The sequence below is a fragment of the Hoplias malabaricus genome, chromosome 15 (genome assembly GCF_029633855.1).
Source record: "Hoplias malabaricus isolate fHopMal1 chromosome 15, fHopMal1.hap1, whole genome shotgun sequence".
In the NCBI taxonomy this organism is placed as follows: Eukaryota; Metazoa; Chordata; class Actinopteri; order Characiformes; family Erythrinidae; genus Hoplias; species Hoplias malabaricus.
The window spans coordinates 14955739-14975778 of record NC_089814.1 but is presented as its reverse complement, the minus strand read 5'-3'; the positions used below and the strand labels follow the sequence as shown (position 1 = coordinate 14975778).

The following is a 20040-nucleotide window of genomic DNA, read 5'->3' as shown; positions in this document are numbered from 1 at the left end:
TTCTTTTTAAAATATGGCAATGTTTTTTTTTAATCACATTAATGTTTTAACAACAGGTTTAATTTGATACCTCTAGTATTAAAGCATACTGAATGCTGCAAGTTAATATTCATAGTAATGTAAACTATACCTCTCAGTATGTGAAAGTGTTATCACATAGCATGCACCCTATTACAGTGATGCCTCTCTATGCTGGAACATTAGCCAGTGTTTTACACCCTTTAGGTATTTTTGGGCAAACTGTTTCTGGTTACTTCTTACATTATACTGATCACTTTTAGGCACACTGTGTTATGTCCAGAAGAGCCTGAGCTGCCCATGTTCCAAAACAATAATTGCAGAGCCTGTATGTTTTTTTAATTTTTTTAAATAGCCATACTGCTTGCATAGGGACAGAGTCTGAAATAATTAAGTAGCATGCTTTTGTTAAAATGTACTGCTTCAAATAATGTAAAGCAATCATTTGAGGAAAATGCAGCATCTTTATTATACAGTATATGGTAATAATTTACAAATTCTATGACCTGTACAGTATACATAATATATTATACATACTTTATCTTCTGAGATTGCACCTACTCATTTCAGCTTGGATGCTATCGCCCTCTGCTGTAGAGGAACTGTATAACGTTTAGAAGAACGTAGAGAAGCTGTACAAATTTCATAAGAAAATAGGAAACAGACACGAGAATAGAGACCTTATTACATGAAACTTCACCTTAAACGTTTAATAAGTTCAAGAAGAAGCAAAAAAATTATGTATGATATTCACCATTTGGTACAAGATGTGTGTACATCTACACATCTAACTGAGTTCAAGGTGCATTAGCAGTGCCTACAAAAACTGACACACAGCTTTTTAACATTTTTGTTGGGTGTCATATTCTGTATGAGAAAGAGAGAGAGAAATGACAGCAATGTCAGGGCGCCTGTTCTGAAGCAGGTGGTGGGGAGGGATAATCCAGGTAAGTCTTTAAGGCCGAAGGAGCCAAAGGGAGGCGAGGCGGGCGGAGACGTTGCTAATTATGGACTGCTAATCCAGGCTGGGCCTTCCCTTCCCCTTCCCCCTCTCTTCCCCACATCCCCTCCTTCAGTGTCCTACTGTCCCTAATGGCACAAGAAAAGCAAGGCCGTGCGAAGCAACAGAGATAACTGGAAAGAGAAAGACTCCATTCAAACTAGTGTTTGAAGGGACAAAATCAACTTTACTGTGGACCAACTGGGCAACTTAATTTTCACCTGGATGTACATTGCATAGAATGTAGCTGTGGTCTCCTGCCTGCTCTACACGTCATATTACAATGGGAGAAGTCCAAAAGGTAGGCAGGGTCAGAACATGCAAAATGAACTGCCATGATTCCCTAGAAACTGGATTCTTCTGAGTCAAGCCTAGATAGTTGTAAGTCATAGAAATAAGGTGAGAGTTGAATACATTTGTGGATTTTAACTTGAGTTTTAACATACTTTGATATAAGCCTGTGGAAAATTACCTTCAGGTATCTTCTGTCTTCAAGTTCTGCATTTTGTGGGGCGTTCAGTTTGTACTTCATTAAGATGAGACTCGTTAATTAAACTCGTTAGTGAATGAATGTCATCAAAAGTTTGATTTATGATGTAAATGTGAAGACATAAAATCCAGTGAATCTTTCTGCTTAGTTTCAGCTTATAAGCTTCTGTTTTCAAGAACCAATTGCCAGATGGTTTGAAGATGTATGGGTAGAAGTATGGGTGGGCGACATGGCAAAATTATTACTTCCTGATACCTAATAAGTATGCATAGCAATACTTGGACAGAGACACAGTGTACTAATAATACCATATTTAAGAAACACCCCCAAGAAAGATAACAATGGTGTTATTTAATGTTTCTAACATTGCACTGCACTTAATCTGCTGAAACTATACTCACTGCTCACTTTTAATTAAGCATCCATTTGGTCAGCATTATTTAAATATAGACAAATCATGACAATATTGTATTGTTTTTTTTTCTACTCAGTTCTATGTTCAAGCAAGAATTGTGCTACTGCTTCCCTTTCAAATGACCTAGATCTCTTCCCTGTTTCAATCTTTAAACACAGGGCTTGTTTTCTGTCATTGAGAAGCTAAAGGGCACAACAGAACAGGAGCTTCGGATAGTGCTTCTCGGTCTGGATAACGCTGGGAAAACCACCTTGTTGAAACAGCTTGCCTCAGAAGATGTCAACACTATCACCCCAACCCAAGTAAGACACACCATAAGGACTTCGCTTAGCCTTTCAAGAGGCAAATTTCATCCAAGCATGGGTTTCACAATCCAAATCTACATCTTACCTAAATGAGAAACATGAGGTTATGAAAGCACTATGGCCTGCTGCCATCACAAGGTGTTATGCTTAGTATTTATCTGAGGCTAAGGCAAGAAAATCACAGGAAAAAAAGAACACCATATTATCTTATATACAAATGTGTCAGATTGCTTATGTGGATGAGCAGGTGGAGGTAAATAGTTTAGAAGGTATTAGCAGCTAGTTAATGTTGGTATATATAAACTTCCTTATATACATATGTACGTTATTTATATATTTATTTGTATATATTTGAAGCTTTCTAAACATACATTGGGAGCACCTCAGGTAGATTCATATGCTTTGCTTGAGTCCTTTATTAAATCTAATAAATATAAATCCCAACTACTACTCCCACTGGGAGTAAATCAATATTGCACACATTTCACACACACCCTTCTACTCATGCTAACACAAATGTTCATGTAATGACTTTGTCATCCTATTTTATTCATGAACAGACAATCATGAAGGCTAAAGCATTTAACTGTTTTAACTGCCTTTCCATGCCAACATCATACAAATACATTCATATGCTCTGTCAGGGACACGTGGGGGAATAACTAAGTGACCAATAACCAGCTACTTTAAGCTTTTATCAAAACAAATAATTCTACTGAAGAATGCTCTTTTTTTGGAGCAATTTGCCAAGCCTTCAGCACCCTAACATACAAACCGTGAGGAAGGTTAAAAAGACATAGATGACTGTAAAGAAATGTAGTGCTTTGTATAATTTACTATTATATGCCTTTTTAAAAATGGGTCTTTAGGAAATTGATGGTGAATATACAATTAGTGTAATTAGTGCAGTAAATTAATTTTATTATAATTTGATTTTGTTTTTTTAAATAATAATATTAATTTGTGGGGGGATAAAAACATTTAAATATCATAAAACTGGAAGCATGAATATAACTGAGGTTCCTAGAGATGACCATATACTTGCTTAGAAATGCTTGAGTTTTTAAAAGATGAACTTTCCCCTTTAAGGGGCTTATCATTTCAGGCAAGTTGGTTTGTGTTAGCTGTCGAGTCATTCCATTACAGACTGGGCTTTTGGTTTGTGCACTGAATACAGTTAGGTAACATAATGCAAACTGATAGACTGAGGCTAATCTCTCAGACTGTCACTTACCAAACAAGTACAGCAGAAATTCCCATCCAAGAAATGTGGGAGGAATGTTTTGTTTACCATTCATATAAATGCAAATTGGTAAATAACATTTGGTGGCTGTCAAATGAAAAAGATGTAGCCAAAAGCTCAAGACTAGGAGGGAATAACACAAGTCATAAAATGATAGCCCTAAATCATATTACACTGTGGAACTGAACAGGAAAGACTTCTGAAGTCTCGAGAATCCCAGTGGGAAGCAAAATGCTATCTACAAAGAACACAAGGGCACACAGGGAGACACCAACAATGCTATTGTGTTAGCAGAAAACTGGTTTGGCTGTCAGAACCAAATCTGTTTTTTCATACATTTGTGTAACCATTTTGGGGAATGAAATACCTCCCCAACTTTCGTATTGATTTATGTGAAAAAAATGTTTTTAAAGTCATTTCTCTTCATCCCTACAGGTCTGTTTATCACGAAACATTGACACAATGTACAAAGCAGCTGGCATTTTTAAAAGTGCAAAGAATATGTAATGATCTGACAGTGATTGAGTGACATAAATGTCCAAGAAAGTAGTAAAAGGTTTTAAAAAATGGACTGCAAACCCAAATACAACAAGTCCCAGTGTGCTTTTGGAGACATGGAGTTATATGTCTTAATACAGCTATTTGAAGTCTTGAAGATGTTATTGCTGCATTGTCAGAAGGCCTTGTCTCAAGGCTAATGTTCAAGTGCACAGACAACTAATGACTGACTGAGCACACTGTTGACACTGTAGAGGTCAGTATCACAACAGCACATGGTTGTTTGTAAAACCTATTTCTGTCTCATTCTAGTCTAAATTAAACCCAGCAAAGGCCATGTGTTTCTGACCCTGTTAATGACTTTAAGCCTAGACACATTCAAGACTTGGCTGTGCCAGACCAGAGCTGCTTCTCACCTAATCACAAACCACGCTTCCTCACCGTCCTGTTTTTAAAGAGTGTCTTTGAATGTTGATTTAGAACTGTTAGAATAGCAGCACAAGCCTGAGGCCTTAAGTACAGAGACCTGGCAGTGTATTTAATCCCATGGTTGAAGATTACTTAACAATAAAGTAAGAGAATTTGAAGGTTACTTAGGGGCCACCTAAATAAAGTAAGCACCTTTCTTTCTGGCCAGCTCTCAAATTTGACCCAGTCATAAACAAGGCTCTCGCAAATTGGTACAGCATTTCTGTTGTATTTTATGTCTCTAATGCTATGCTTTTTCTATTGGCTGACTCTTCAGGGCTTCAACATCAAGAGTGTAACTTGTCACGGTATGAAACTGAATGTATGGGACATTGGTGGACAGAGGAAAATCCGTCCCTTCTGGAAAAAATACCTAGAAAACACAGATTTGTTGGTATGTTCCTATTTTAATTATAAAATGTACAATGTCTTCCTCAGCATCCACATGGAGATTTGTTCCAGAATTACTTCTGGATGCCCGCAGTGTACTATTTGTTTCGTCATACAACACCTAATGCCATGGCAATGCTGTGTAAATAGGTAGTAAACTATAAATATAAAAAAATTCAAAGTGTGCAATGTTCAAACAAAGGCTGGAGAGACACATATTTTGTTTTTTTGTTTTTTGGAACTTTCTAGATTTTTTATTGCATCTACTCTGACCAGGGCCTACTGGGGCAGCACATACTAACACACCACCACCACGTCAGTGTTACAGTAGCACTGTGAATGATTCACAATCTTTTTTATGCTGAACAACAGATGGACTACGGTCTATAATTGTAGAATATATATATATATATATATATATGGAGGTTAATTATTCAGAATGTATGGGCAATGCACACTTCAGCCGAAATAGAAGTCTGTGTTTAGAAAGCATCAACTAAAACAACACTGTCTGTATATGTCTCCCTCCTTCAACAGATCTACGTCATTGACAGTGCTGACAAGAAAAGATTTGAAGAAACTGGCCTGGTAGGGCTTCCAATGTTGAGAGAGTATAAACTCTTTGAATGTTATTAACTGTGACAGCAACTTTAGAAGAGGCTCACTGTGAATTTGTTTCAAAATCTAAATATAGTATTTTTTTTTACTTTCTAGCACTGTTCTTTATAAGGAATCTTAATAATGATGCAAATGATTCTTAAGTAAGTTTTTTATTATTATAATAATAATAATAATAATTATTATTATTCAAATATTTCCATTCCACTTTAAATGGTGCAGCAGTTACACGCTCATGCTTAGGTTCTAGAATGTAATTGCTGCAACATTTATGACCTGAAGATGTGAATACAAGCTGAGGCAGTAGAACATAACTTCTGCACCATTTAAGATGGAATGGAAAATTCACACTTACAATAATAAAAATAAATAAGAAGCATGAATGACAGAATGTAACTACTGAACCAGTTACGATGAAATGGACAGGGCCCAGTTTCCAAAAAGCTTCATATTTTTAGGCAATCTTTGGTGCCAAAATGTATTTTTGAGTATATTTATTGTCATTGTCAAATACTATCAGTTTTGTTTTTTCAGCCCAATCATGTTTGGTTTCAGTAATGTTTATGCCAGTTATTTTGGTGCATCATTATTAGTTAGGAACGCTTCACTGGAAAACAATTTCTTACATCTTGTCCTGGTAGGAGCTTTCAGAGCTAATTGATGAGGAGAATCTGAAGGGAGTGCCAGTGCTCATCTTTGCCAACAAGCAGGACCTGGCCACAGCGTCTCCAGCCAGCGAGATCGCAGAGGGGCTCAACCTGCACACGTACAGAGACAGAGAGTGGCAGATTCAAGCCTGCTCAGCTGTGTCTGGAGAGGGAGTACAGGTGAGTCCTTAATGATAAAGTAGAGCCATACAGAGGAGAAGCTCAGTCAGAAAAAAAGACTGCTAAAAGAAAATGGAAAGTCTCTATTTGTCATTTCACATTTGCCCAAATCAGTCTGCCTGAACATATACTGTGTCTGGTGTTTACCAGTTTAGCATCGCAAAGGAGCTAATAGCAGACTGCATGAATAAATTACATACTTACATGATTTAAAAAAATAAAGCCCACTCACAAAAAACTGACAATTTTATAAATACCTAAGCAGTTATTTCCACTCGCTAAGCTCCTGTCTCTCTCAGTATGGAGAGACCTATAAACTAAAAACATAACCCACAGCCACATTTCAGAAACATTTTTAGAATTTGACTTAATGGAAAATGAGGCTTTTTTTTCTTCTTTTTATGAATATTGCATGTTCACAACAATGGAAAAGTTTGTGAGGAGTTTTGTAAGCTTCCTCATTGTTTTTAAGCAGCAATATGTCTCCACTTTTGTATTATTTCTGATAACACTTTAGGGCATAGAGTCATGGTATTGACCATTAAAAATGAACCAAAATGTGAACATAACACAGACATTGATCCCTGCTGTAAGGGTTTGAATACATTCATTACAACATTAGTGTGGTCAGCTATTGAATGTGTATTGATGAACTGTTTTGATAATTTGTCACTCCCAACATTATAACACAAACTCTTTCACTTCTCCACAACCCAGTGCTTAGAGGCTTTATACTGAGCATGTTTATTTTTTGTTAAAGCAATATCTTTAATCAAGTGTAGAAATATTAATTATGGCCATATAATTAAGAATACATGGTACATTCACTTAAAAATGTATCCTAAGGCTATATCAGAATTACTTTAACAACAAAGTGGCAGAGATTTTTCTCACTACAAAAGGCAAAGATGTGTCACTGCATTGTCTTTTACACACTAAAAATTTAGATGCTGTAAATAATACTAAATATTTGTTTTCTTTCATGTCGCAGGATGGAATGAACTGGATCAGTAACAACATTGTAAATAAGAAGAAATGAACCTGCTTGTGAACAGCTGACATTTTGTATAAAACTAATCTCTCTCTGAGCTCTGAGTATAAAAATAGCCCTGTTAAATCATGTAAGAGACAGATCTCATCAGGCTCTCGCTTTTTGTAACGTTTTGTAAGTCATGTTATCCTAAAAGATGAGCATTGAGCAGCCTTCTTCTGTTTGACATTCACTCTCCATACTAGAGATATTTTGGTGTCTACTATCAAAAAAGAGAAAGTGGTGGTGTTTCTGTTATTCTGTCCAGATAAGCTTGCTTATGATATGTGTCTGGCAGTGTCTTGTGACCTTACACATGATTTATTTGAAAGGAAATAATGCTCTAATTTCTAGACAGTTTAGTATTAGCTAGTTTTGAAGCCATGTGTTGGAGCACTAAATCCAGAGAGTTGTGAACTGAACTCAGGCTCAGGACACTCAGGTCATGTTTTGCTGGCTTGTAGAATTTAGAGTACACCTGTGTTTCATGTGTGTCATTACATGAAATTATATTGTAACATTAAACTTTTAATGTAGTTCTTTAAATGAAGTATATTTTTTGGAACACAAAGCATTTACTACAACAGTCAGGTTTCTCTTGTGCTCCATTTTTTGATGTTGTGGTTTTCGGCATTTGAGTATTTAATGCACAAATATAAAAGTGTCAAATACCTAAACCCTCTGCAATCTTTGTTAACAAATGTATGTCTAAGGTCTGTTTAATATGGACAGCTGTGTAACTAAATAATCTTGTCTATGTGGTTTTTGACATCTCTTTTAAAGATGAATGAATGTTACTTTACTTGAAATGAGTGTTAATGTAACAAGATTTTATGCAAGTAATTTTTTATTAGACTGTTCATTACAGAATTGTATCACAGTGAAAGGGTCACTTAGTATGATGCTAATTGGTGATCATAAGCTTCCAGTACTTGGCTACATTTGTCTTCCATATATAGCTTAGGTCATCAAGCAGTCTTCAGATACCAAGCATGTTTTGACCGACAATTTTATTCATTGTGAAATCAAATTTCCGTGACAGTTTTTCTGTATGCAGTAATCTCCACTAATTGGAAGACTGCAAGAGCGTAGAATTGGCATGGACACCTACAATCCCAAATCCAATTAAGTTGGTGTGTTGTGTATAACATAAATAAAAACAGAATACAATGATTTGCAAATCCTTTTCAACCTATATTCAACTGAATACACTACAAAGACAAGATATTTAATGTTCAAACGGATATTTTTTTGTTTGTTTGTTTTTTTGTTTTTTTGCAAATATTCACTCATTTTGAATTTAAGGCCTATAACACATTCCAAAAAAGTTAAGAAAGGGACATGTTTACCACTGTGTTACATCACCTTTCCTTTTAACAATACTCAATAAGCGTTTGTGAACTATGGACACTAATGTTTGAAGCTTTGTAGGTGGAATTCTTTCCCATTCTTGCTTGATGTACAACTTCAGTTGCTCAACAGTCTGGGGTCTGTATTGTCATATTTTTCATTCATTCATTTTCTGTAACTGCTTATCCAGTTCAGGGTCCAGAGCCTGTCCGGAATCATTGGGCGCAAGGCAGGAATACACCCTGGAGGGGGCGCCAGTCCTTCACAGGGCAACACACACATTCACTCACACCTACAGACACTTTTGAGTCGTCAATCCACCTACCAACAAGTGTTTTTGGACCGTGGGAGGAAAGCGGAGCACCTGGAGGAAACCCACGCGGACACAGGGAGGACACACCAAACTCCTCAAAGATAGTCACCCAGAGCGGGACTTGAACCCACAACCTAGAACGGAGCTGTGTGACTGCAACACTACCTGCTGCATCACCGTGCCGCCCTTGTCGTATTTTGCGCTTCATAATGCACTACACATTTTCAATGGAGACAGTTCTGAACTGCAGGCAGGCCAATCTAGTACCCGTACTCTTACTACGAAGCCACACTGTTGTAACACGTGTAACATGTGACTATTGTCTCGCTGAAATAAGCAGGGGCGTCCCTGAAAATGACGTTGCTTGGATGTCAGCATATGAAACCTATATGTACCTTTCAGCATTAATGGTGCCTTCACAGATGTGCAATTTTCCCATGCCATGGGCACTAACACACCCGCATACCATCAGAGATGCTGGAGCTGATAACAACCTGGACAGTCCTCTTTGGCCCAGAGGACACAACGTCCATGATTTCCAAAAACAATTTGAAATGTGGACTCGTCAGACCACAGGACACATTTTCACTTTGAGTCAGTCCATCTCTGATGAGCTCGGGCCCAGAGAAGCTGGCGGCGTTTCTGGGTATTGTTAATATATGGCTTTCGCTTTGCATGGTAGTTTTAACTTGCACTTGTAGATGGAGCGACGAACTGTGTTCACTGACAATAGTTTTCTGAAGTGTTCCTGAGGCCATGTGGTAATATCTGTTACAGAATGATGTCGGTTTATAATGCATTGCAATGCACTGAGGGATCAAAGGTCACCGGCATTCAATGTTGGTTTTCGGCCTTGCCACTTACTTTCTCCAGATTCTCTGAATCTTTTGATGATATTATGGACTGTAGATGATGAAATCCCTAAATTCCTTGCAACTGTACATTGAGAAACGTTGTTCTTAAACTTTTGGACGATTTGTTCACAAAGTGGTGAACCTCACCCCATCTTTGCTTCTAAATGACTGAGCCCTTTGGGGATGCTCCCTTTATATCCAATCATCACAATTACCTGTTTCCAATTAACCTGTTCACCTGTGGAATGTTCCAAACAGGTGTTTTTTGAGCATTCCTCAACTTTCCAAGTCTTTTGTTGAAACTGTCCCAACTCTTTTGGAATGTGTTGTAGGCCTCAAATTCAAAATGAGTGAATATTCAGAAAAAACAAAAAAGTTTGAACATTAAATATCTTGTCTTTGTAGTGTATTCAATTGAATATAGGTTGAAAAGGATTTGCAAATCATCATATTCTGCTTTTATTTATGTTTTACACAATGTCCCAACTTCATTGTAATTGGGGTTATATATCCAGCGCTTATAGAACTGTCCTCACCAATAATTTGATCCCATCCAAAAAATAAAAATAAAAATCTGTCAATGTCTAATTAACCTAGAGGTACAGAAAGGGTTAAACCACATTCTCTAATTGAGTCCTACCGCCCCGTAACACATATGAGCAGTGTGATTGTCTGTGCCTGTCCCTGCTGTCACGTGAGTCTCTGTAGTTTGGTTGTTAGCAGCGCCAAAACTGGAAGGAAAACTTTCCTAAGCGAGTATTACTGTGCAAGAATCAGATGCATCGTGGGTGATACATGGGTATCAAAAGTGAGCGAGAATGGCAGCCAAAAAGAAAAAGGTGGACATAAGGAACTATATTTCAAAGAATCATGTAAGCCACTTAAAGTCAATTTTGCTAAAATGAGTCCCTCATAATAACAGCAGGCTAACATCGTCTATGGCTATGAATACCATTGTTTGTAAATATGTCAGTTCTCTTACATTTTCATTTTATCATGGAGCAAAGTGGGTGGGGGAATGGGAGGTTGGTGAGTAGTAGATTCATAGGTCCCCTCCAATGTCAAGAGCAAATCTACACCATTGGAAGGCTGAACATTACATTATAACATTGATGTAAGCAGGTTATTGCACTCAGTCCTGAAAGCAATAGTGGGATCTGCTACTGATTCTGGATGATTAGTTCTGGACCACAATCAACCTTCCAAAATATATTAGATAGCACTTGAGAACTCCAGAGAATGCAGTTATGTTCCACAGGACAATGCTTTGTAGTTTTATACCCCTCTAACCGATGCTTGGCTTTAAGCATAATGGCAGAACTTCAAACATTCCATTTCATTTTATACATCACACTGTTAAGAACAGAACATCTGTGTCCACATTGGGGAATCAAACAGTAGCAGAATTCACTAATTATACAGAGTGTCTACAGACATTTTGACATTTGGTGTATGTATCTGGCTATGAGTGATCTGAAAGGTAAAGTGAGTGAGGAGAGGCAGGGATAACTTGATATTTCCACAGGGATTCTTCTCTAAATGCCATCTTGAACTGTGAGGACAGACTTAGGCATGACTCAGTGTTCAGCAAGCTGATCTCGGGTTTACTGGACATTCTGCGGCTGGCTCTATGGATCATGTTTTTAATAGTGAGGATATGGTGCTAATGCCAGTCTATTAACCTTACAGCACATTCAGCTCTATAATAAGCCAGTGATCTAACCAAAGGCATTTCGGCGGGTCTCACACTGTCCCTCGGAGGCATAAGACTCTGTGCTATAGAGCAGATCACATCTATTCACTTCTGCATGAATATATGAAAAGAGACCCTCCCTTCATAAACTGGTAAGTCAGACAGCAAAGGCTTAGTCTGGAACATAAGCATGATTTCATAAGCATGATATGAGAATATTTTTAGTTGCCACTACTTTTTTTTAAGGTCAGGGCATGACATCACTCAGCCATAAACTTAAAAAAAAGGTTTGGAATCAATGTTTTCCATGCTACAAAATGGCAGATAAATGAATAATTATATTCATGATATGATGCTAATATTCTGCTCATTTGTAATTGATACACTATGACAAAAATCTGACTTTCAGTGCATGTTAACATTAGTTTTTTGGTCTGGAATGTCTACCAACCCACAAACTGTGAAATAAAACAACACAGTCAATGTTTTATGGTCTGCCTAAGTCTGAAAACATAGGATAAAATCAGTCATTCTGATTCTGTACTAGCACCTTACGTAAAATTTTTCTACTTCCTCGTCTGAGTTTGTCTAATCACAACTCTGGACACAAAAATGGTGACAAAAGGGAACCTACTGAAAATGAGTTTGCTTCATGATTAATATAAAAGACTTATATAGTGCTGTTACCATGCCAATTTAAGTTAAGGTGTTCACAACCATTACTAAAAGACCTACCACCCACAGTGGACATCCTGAATTTGAGACAACTAGAAAAGCAAAATTTGATGACCTTAGTATGTGACACAGAACATTTGGAAGAAGTTCAGAAACAGGGTGCAAAATCATGCACGGATTTGAAGGCGAACCGCACGATTTTTATAGAACACATGCTCTGTAAGTGGTAGCCAGTGTAACTGGTAAAGAACACGGGTGGACATTACGACTCTGGCTGCCTAATTCTGAACACACTTGAGAGAGCAACAAGGTTTTTAAGGTGAACCACAGAACAGAGATTTTCAGTAGAGTAATCTGGATGTAATGAAGGCATTCACCAGAATCTCAGTGTCTTTACAGAGCAGAGAGCACAGAGCAGCTCTTTGTAATCATGACTAACTTCAGAGGTATGAGCTGGTTATATTTATTTCTTGATTAAAATAATCACAGTTAAAATGTTGGCCCATCAGTCATTTCATTCTTAAAATAACTAGTGGAATAATATCAAAATCAATTTATAAACTTGGTAAAATGAGGGACCACATTTTCATTTATTTCCTCCATTAAATATGCAGTGTGTATTCATCAAATAAAACAAATAAATAATATAAAAGTAACTATGACTATGGCAAGTGATTTCAAACATTTGAATGGAAGTATAAGTAGAACTCTTTTTATGGATTCTAGAAATATATCATTGCTGCCATAAAACGTCTCTTTTGGAAACATGAAATACACTTTACATTTGATGAATGTTCGCTTATTTTAAAGTTATAAATAGTGTATTTTAATGACAGATTTTCTTCGTATCTAGATACAGCAATGATTCAGCTAGGGCATGAATCAGAGGGAAAACAAATGAATATAGCTTGTACTAACTCAGGTGGAGTTTTGAGTGTAATGAACAGCCAAATTAACCACTGCACTGGTTCTTACTTTATTTCTCTGGTGACTGTTGCTCAGGTCATCATGCGTGTCGTATACACAGACCTGGATAAAGAGAGACAGCAGCAGGCCCTAGCGCTGTGCTTGGAGGCACAAGGAGGTATGTCACAGCACATAACCCAAACAATTGCAGAACACACTTTCAAATGCTTCTGAGAGAGAAAACACAGACAATTTAATGGAATAAATTGACATTTAAATTCGACATATTTCCACTATGTGGGAGGAGTTGGTAGCAGACGCAGTATGAGTATGGCGTGTAATGTAATATCACGGCAGGGGTCTAATAGTCCTCGTCTGAGGGGACGATGACTCACACACCCCCACCTCCTATAATTGGGCAAGAGCCGGAAGCCTCTCAAACATGAGCTGATTGCACAACCATCAGGCACCAAATAAGTCCAGACACCAGTGTCAAATTTAATGATTCAGTTGTGTTATTAGACTTGTAGGGCCCAAGCCCAGACAGTCAAGACAGGGGAATGCTTTTGGAAATGTCTTTGAAGTCCAACCGTGAATGAAATTTAGAATGTATAATAGAAAGGTGCCTCTTTTTTTGCCAAAAGGTGACAAATGCTACTGCATTATTAGCATGCATTCGTATACATACCTATTATAGGTGGGTTTATAAGGGTGTTGATTTGATTTACTGATTCTGCCACTGTTCAACAGGATCACTTTTATGTGATTCAGAAAAAATCAGAATTAACACGTAGCTAGTAAACCAATATCTAATTAATTGCTTGTTAAATGTAAAAGAAAACTAATCCTTACTCATCTTAACATTTTAGTTTTTCCAAAGTCTTTCAAAAAGATCCGCAGAGTTATTTTTCACCACCTCCATATTCCAGTCTTTTTCAAATTCCTATTCATCACATTTTTATTAAATCATGTTCAACTCTGGACTCTGGGGTGTTTTGGGCATTTTATTTGATTTGATGTAATTGTTTCTTCAGAGTTATGACTTCTTTCAGACCCAGACGAACAAATCATTAATATTTCAGATTTGAAATACGAGTGGAGATTTAAGCACAGCTTATACGATGTCAGTTGTTCTGGTGGTCTATCAGAACTTGCATGATTAAGAGTCCCACTTTCTTGTAATTTTTTAAAATAGATATTTAGATTTTCTCATGTATTCTCCTTGGACTACTTCATCCTTGTCCAAGTAGATTATAACTAGTTTCACACATTTCAAATATAAAGCACATGCTTTATCCCATTAAAAAAAATCATGCAGAGCTGAAATCCTCAGTTTACAGTTTACATTTTGACTTATACAATCCTGTACATTCTAATGCCAGCCTCGTTCTGCTCTAAAGGCACTCTGTCGTGTTTCCTAAGCAATTTGAGACATCCAGTGGGCTGTGAAAGGGGAAAAGGCCTGGGTGAGCAATTTGCAGGTGTTTCTGAGGCAAAATTAGGACAGTCACCATAAAAAAATCTCTCTCAGGAAATAACAACAAATATAATCTGAAGCTCATTAACGGAGGTCTGACAGAAATGCAAACAATATCGTCTAAAGCGCAGTACCCTTGCCTAATAAATGACCGCAAACAATGATAGAAGCCTCCCTAACCACATTACAGCCAAGTCTGGGCATCATTAAACTTCCCAAAGCTCATATTTATGATAGGGCTGTCATATGTAAACAACTTGTTAAAAACAGCTTGCTGCCATGAGCATAAACCCTATATGAAAAATGGTCTCTTTTTGACTGCTGTTCAGCCCTATGAGTGAATTATCTACTGAGCTTTCATATTCATAAAGTAGCTAGTAAATAGTGTAATGGTGCTATAAAGCTGGGTATGCTACTCTTAAAGAATGGTTCCAAAATGCCTGTATTACCATAATTTCAAGGACCCCAAAAAAACAAGTCCTAATTCTTTTTACTCATTACATTTACACATTTGGCAGACATATTTATGAACAGCAATTTATAGTTACATTACAATAAAGATATAAATGAATGGGAGCTCCAAAGTGCTGCTTTGGCTCCATCATCAGGAGATCCCAAATTCGATCCCAACCAGTATTGCCTCAGCTGTTTGAGGCTGAGAATGCTAGAAACTGGTCTCTTACACTGGTGTCTATTGGCTGATGTGACAGATCAGGGCATTTGTTTTCTTCTGGCCCATTAAGCTGATGAGTTGTGTTTTATTGTGGAGAATCAACATACACTTACCTGGCCAAAACTAGTGGCAATGTGTGTAACTGGCAGACACACACTGACTTAGAACAATACAGTACAGTGCTTTTGCTCGAATTTTTACCTTAGCTATATGGATGAAAGTTTGTGTACACATGCTCATGCAACACGTTCTGATGTTCTGCCTTTACAAACATTAGTGAAAAAATGAGTCTAAAGAGCTTACTAAATTTGAGCATGATATTCAAATAGGATTTCACCATTGCTGCCAGGCCGCTTTGTGAAATTTCTTTCCTCATTGATACACCATTATCAGTTGTGAGTGATATTATTGAGCAATGGAAGTGTTTAGGGACAACAGCAACTCAGCCACAAAGTGGCAGACTATGTAAAGTGAGAGAGTGGAGTCGGCGAATGCTGAGGCATCACAAATGCTCTTCTGGATGAATGGGGAAAAATACCTGCAGAAGAGTGGAAGCTATTACAGCTAAAACGGGGAACCAACTCCATAATAATGCTTATGGATACAAAATGGGATGTCATTAAAGCTCCTGTAGGTGTAATGTTCAGGGTGCACAGTATTTGGATCCATGTAGTGTACATCAATTTAATTGCTAGATTAGGAATAATCCACCTACCAAAAAAAAATATCCAGAGATAAGGGGTCCTGAGGTCAGTAACTGACCAGTGAAACAGGGGCTAGAGGATAAACAGCACAAACCGGGTATGTATAAATATGAGGTACCGCCTACAAAATGCACTTACATAACTAAGTATATAGGTGTGTCTAACAAACCTGTGACTTGTTTTTGGATGTGTTTCAGAGCTTCTAGACCTGGGAAAGAAGATCAGTGTCCCTCAGGATGTGATGATAGAAGAGTTGAAGCTAAAATCAAATCGAGGCTCCAGAATGTTCATGGAGAGGCAGAAGCGAGTAGAGAAATTCACTTTGGAGAGTACTGGAGAAAGATCAGAGTGTGTGAGTTAAAAATCACAGCACTGTGAATGAAATCATTATTGCACACATAATCAGGACAAATGGACAGTTCACACATTCAGTTTAATGTTATTCTTTGCTACCTTCACTGCAGTCCAAGGCAGAGATTTACATCTCTTTAAACAGAGGCTGAAATATATGCTCAGATTTTTAGTACTGTGAGGAAAATTTTTCCTTTTCTATTAAACAGCCATTAAGTACAAGTTAGAAATTTTTCTTGAAACATTTCTAAGGAGACTGTATATGAGAATTAAATTATACTATTATAATTGATTTCCTATAAACCATGCATCAACTTAGAACACCAAAACTCTCAGTTTTGGCAGTTGTTCCTGACCACACTTCCACTATCTGTTACTAAAGAAGATAAAAGGGAAATCGCGTGAAAATGTGAAACCTAAAGTAAAATTTTATGAACAGATTCATAAACTTCTAAATTTCAACTTTGGGTGTGTTTACTAGAGGCATGGAAAATATCCATACAGATAGCTTTGAAAAAATGAAAATGAAACTTACAAAATTAAAAAAAAAAAATTTAAGTATTATTATTATTATATTGAGGCTTTTGTGTAAATTTCTGTTAAACTTTTGTGGCGGGTTTTGTGTGTGTGTGTGTGTGTGTGTGTGTGTGTGTGTGATGCAGGATAATGAATAAATTAATCTGAAATGTAGTTAGGTTTTTTTGCTTTTTTTGTGTGTATGTGTTATTTTGTAATTGTGATGTCTTCCCAATGTGGAAAATAGTACAAAGAAAAGATTTTGATGACTGTAGTCCATAATTCCCAACATAAAGGTGTTTCAAAGTGAATTTAGCCTGTGAATGTTGACATAACTTATCTTTTCCCAGCCCATACATCAGGAGGAGGCAAAGGTCCAGCAGGTTGACATCAAACCGCCTGAGAAAGATAAAACTGGAAATCCAAATATTCTTGCACCAGGTGATTATATGGGTACTACACCAAATGCCAGTCTGTTCACCTTCATGTAACTGTAAGAACCACTAAAGTTGCTCATTTTGTCTTGAATTGATATTCAACCACAGAGCAATCATTTTAGCCTTAAAAGCCTTCCAAGAAAACCTAATTATTTAAAATGATCATTTAAAATTCAACTTTACTCAACAGTGCTGCTCTTGATTCACCATTCAATTTCATGGAAAAGAACTGGGTTAAATTCATTAAAGGCCCAACTGATTATTATCCATGAAGACATATACATACATAGAAGACATATATATATATATATATATATATAGATAAGCAAGCTCTCCATTGGTTAGTCCTTTAAGAACTAAACTAAAGTCCTTAATCAACATAATCACTTTAAGAAGTAACAATGGAATCAATCACAGACGTTTTGTTTCCCTTTGGATGCAACAAGTTGTGCTAGGGAAAATGTCACCCTAACAGCCAGTCTATATCTAGAGTCTTCTAAAAATTTGTGGACATGGGCCTGTCTATGAATTGTCAGCAAAAGGCTGTTATGCTGGTTTCAACAGACTTTGTTTGTGGAGGTAAGCAAAACTCATAGTAAAAGGATCATGACATGGGAATTCCAAATACAACTATACATTTCAATTTCTGACATGGCTGAACTGAAGACTTAGCAGTAAAACTATATAACTAAAAATCTATGTGACTAAAATTAACATATTACTAAACCAACCACTTTCTCTACCTCTATTTCTAACCCCAAAATCTCAGCACTGTTGCTAATCAAATAAATTATAGATTTGTAGTATCAGTATGAATTATAGGCGATCATCATCGACAGCTGCTTTTTTCCCCTTGTTATTTCACAATTTAGGTTATTCTGGGCCTCTCAGGGAGGTTCCTCATGAGAAGTTCAATGTTACAATAGTACCCAAGTCCTACAGCTCACCCTGGGGAAAAAACAACTGTGATGCATTGATAGCTAATCTGCCAGAGCCTCCTCAGAAACTCACACCTGCCAGCTACAAATGCTTCAACAGGTAGGCTATTCCCTTATACAATTCTATACATTAACAGTAGGCAATTCATAATGGTGCAGTAAAATTCCTACCAAAGTTTTGAGTCTAAAATCATTTTATACAGATGTACCCTTGCATGGTTACAGCAGATACACTAATAAACCCATTTTGTGATTGAATTATTTCTCACTTCCAGGACATGGAAGACATTTCGAAAGCTAATGACTGTCTAAGCTGTGTTTCTAAATCCTGCTTTTGAAGGGCCACTGCCCTGAACATTTTAGAAATTACTCTGCTCCTGACGCATCCAATGCAATTTATAAGCTAATTCCCAACCACTTCTGAAGTGAGTGTGATAGAGGGAGAAAACTATAACATCCAGGGTGGATGCCCACCAGGACAGGATTGAGAACCACTGCTATAATCCAGATCACATGAGGTGAGATTCACCAAGATTTCTTTTCTTGGCTCAGTACATTGGCTCCCAGCAGTGACACTATTTAAACATTTCCCAAGCACTGAAAGATCTTCAGTCTGCTCTTAAAAGCACTAACCCATTAATTTGGCAAATAAATTAATCATTGCTAATTCCACCATGTTAGCTAGCTAAGACACCCCAGTACTACCATGCTACAGGCCTGGGAAAGTGAAGGTCAGCCATCCTGGGGATTTAATCATTTATATTACAAAATACCATTCAATGAATTAGAGATTCAATATAAATCTCTATATTCAAGAGTCAAAGCCAAACACCAGTATCAGATGGGTGTGAGCTTTGAGTCATCAGGTGGCACAGAATTAAAAATATAAGTTTCTGTAGTGGAAATCACGACATGGGCTAAGAAACCACTCCCAAAAAAAACTTGTCTGAACACAATTTATCACTGCATCCACAAATTTATATTAAATTCACAAAGACAAAGAAGGAAAGGTATACAAGTATTATCCTAAAAGGCTGCTGCCTTCTCTGGGCCTGAACTCATTTAAGATGGACTGAGGTGAAGTGGAAAATTGTCTGTGGTTCTATAAATCAAAATTTGAAATTCTTTTATGTTATTGCCTCATCTGAGCTATAGAGAAAAGGGACTATCCTGCTTCTTAAAAACACACAGTTCAAATACCAGCGTCTGTGATGATATGGGGGAGTACATCAGTGCAGGTGGCATTTATAATCTGCAAAAGAACCATTAACGCTGAATGATATGCACGTTGCGGAGCAACATGGTCCAATCAAGACATCTTTTTCTGGGAAGGCTTTGCTTTTTTAGTAAATAATGCTTAGCTGAATAAGGGACTGGGTTTGTATTTCAGAGACGTGGACATGCCTGTACCACATTACTTCAGTGCACCATATTTAGAAAGCAGTAATAGATTTAGGTTCGCTAGGGCTTTAATTACACAAACACTAACCAGTATTCTCCGGTCTGACAGGGCTCCAATGCCATTTGAAGGAACAGCAGGTAGTGTGAAGACGCTACCACTGCCTGGCTTTGAAAGGCTTCAAGCTTTCACAGAACCTAACCTCACCTGGGAGAGAATGTGTGACCGACCCAACTTCAATCGCGCACCTGCCGGCTGGAAAGCTCAGAACGCAGCAGAGACAGCTGATCTGTGAAACTGCCACTGAGAAGTAGTGTTCACAGTAGCATAGGGGCTGAACAGTACAGAGAACCATCACATGGACTTGAGATCCTGCAGACTTCATCAGTATGCATGGAACAGCAATCTGACATTAATTGCAATCTGAGCCAATAGGCAGTAATTACTGCCTG

General features: G+C 37.4%; 2 protein-coding genes across 2 annotated transcripts; both read left to right on the top strand.

Moving 5' to 3' along the window:
- Positions 1 to 2064: 2064 nt before the first annotated feature.
- On the top strand, positions 2065 to 7430 carry arl3l1 (ADP ribosylation factor like GTPase 3, like 1). Its single transcript, XM_066646613.1, has 5 exons — positions 2065 to 2225; positions 4715 to 4831; positions 5365 to 5415; positions 6087 to 6272; positions 7264 to 7430. The coding sequence occupies exons 2-5, from the start codon at positions 4748 to 4750 to the stop codon at positions 7309 to 7311; spliced, it is 369 nt and encodes a 122-aa protein (XP_066502710.1). The 5' UTR covers positions 2065 to 2225; positions 4715 to 4747; the 3' UTR covers positions 7312 to 7430.
- Positions 7431 to 13195: 5765 nt separating this feature from the next.
- On the top strand, positions 13196 to 19906 carry LOC136668368 (myozenin-2). Its single transcript, XM_066645852.1, has 5 exons — positions 13196 to 13271; positions 16145 to 16299; positions 17165 to 17255; positions 18124 to 18289; positions 19700 to 19906. Exons 1-5 carry the CDS (start codon positions 13196 to 13198, stop codon positions 19881 to 19883), a joined length of 672 nt encoding a protein of 223 aa, XP_066501949.1. The 3' UTR covers positions 19884 to 19906.
- Positions 19907 to 20040: the final 134 nt, after the last annotated feature.